This window comes from Etheostoma spectabile, chromosome 1, assembly GCF_008692095.1.
Source record: "Etheostoma spectabile isolate EspeVRDwgs_2016 chromosome 1, UIUC_Espe_1.0, whole genome shotgun sequence".
Taxonomy (NCBI): Eukaryota; Metazoa; Chordata; class Actinopteri; order Perciformes; family Percidae; genus Etheostoma; species Etheostoma spectabile.
The window spans coordinates 15780745-15781959 of record NC_045733.1 but is presented as its reverse complement, the minus strand read 5'-3'; the positions used below and the strand labels follow the sequence as shown (position 1 = coordinate 15781959).

The 1215-nt window shown below is 42.6% G+C and overlaps 1 protein-coding gene across 1 annotated transcript in view; it reads right to left on the bottom strand.

The window, feature by feature from the left end:
* Nucleotides 1–455: 455 nt before the first annotated feature.
* Nucleotides 456–1215, bottom strand: part of LOC116670254 (coiled-coil domain-containing protein 81) — an 11396-nt gene continuing 10636 nt past the window's right edge. Inside the window, exon 16 of the mRNA XM_032500728.1 lies at nt 456–914. Coding sequence (XP_032356619.1) covers nt 776–914 — 139 coding nt within the window. The 3' untranslated portion in view covers nt 456–775. The remainder of the gene's footprint in view (nt 915–1215) is intronic.

Genomic DNA, 1215 nt, shown 5'->3' with positions numbered 1-1215 from the left:
AGAGATTTGCTCAAGGGGGTCAAGTAAGTTTAATTTATACAACCCAAAATCACAAATTCATCTCAAAGGTCTTTACAATCTGTTTAGTATACATAGTGTACAGACAGGGTATTGCTATTTCAATCCTGAGTAGCTATTAGGGTGTTGGTGTTTATTGATGATGATTGATAAGGTGTTTATGCTAGTTGCTATGGTGTTACTAGGTGGTTGCTAGGGTGACGGAGGCCATTGCCGTATTTGGTGGGTGGTGATGGCGCAGTGGATATGACACATGCCTTTAGTGTGGGAGATCTGGGCTTAATTCACACTGCTAAACATCAACCAATGTGTCCCTGAGGAAGACACTTAACCCCTAGCTGCTCCAGAGGTGTGCGAACTCTGACATACAGTGTATAGCAATTGTAAGTCTCTTTGGATAAAAGCTTCAGCTAAATCACATATGATGTGTTGTGGTTTCTGAATGGATTGAAAATAAGATGACATCAGCTAATTTTTTTAACACTATTAAACAACGAAGGAAATCAGTATTATTGTAACATGCAAACTTGGAATATATTATTGCCAAAAACAACAATATTCTAGGAAAAATACAAAGTACAACAAACATGAACTCCAAGGACTAATTTTGGAAAAGGAGCAAGACGAAATCTCACAATTAAACAGAGGATGCTGCACACCAACACATCCAAGTATCTTTAGTGATTGTCTCATGATGAGTTACAAAGGTTGAGGTCTTGTTTAGGTTTTAAAGTGCTGCGCTAGGCTACACTGTTCATCAGATCATGAACTGTGAGCCAGAAAGATAATAGGAGTCTTTCCAGATGTTGGTCTCTCCACAGTTGGTGGTCCTCCTCTTACACTGGCAGCAGCGCCTGTACTGCTCAAGCTTATCAACCAGGAGTTGACCAGCAGACCTGACCATGGACAGAAAGAAAAAAGCTGTTGTACAGCATGAATAATGTAGGCCAAAGTGTATCTTTTAGGTCAGTCAGTACCAGGGCCTGAAATTAACACCCGCCCACCCGCCAAATGTGGGTGAATTTTGCAAATGGCGGGTAACACTGTCAATCTACCTGCCACATTAGCAAGTAGCCAATGAGAATGGAGTGATTCAGACGCGTAACTATCGGTAAGCAGGATACGCAGTTGCTTACTGGCCCGGACCAAGCAGGGGCCCGCATTGCTGGAAGACATTGATTGACAGCCGGGGCCCCC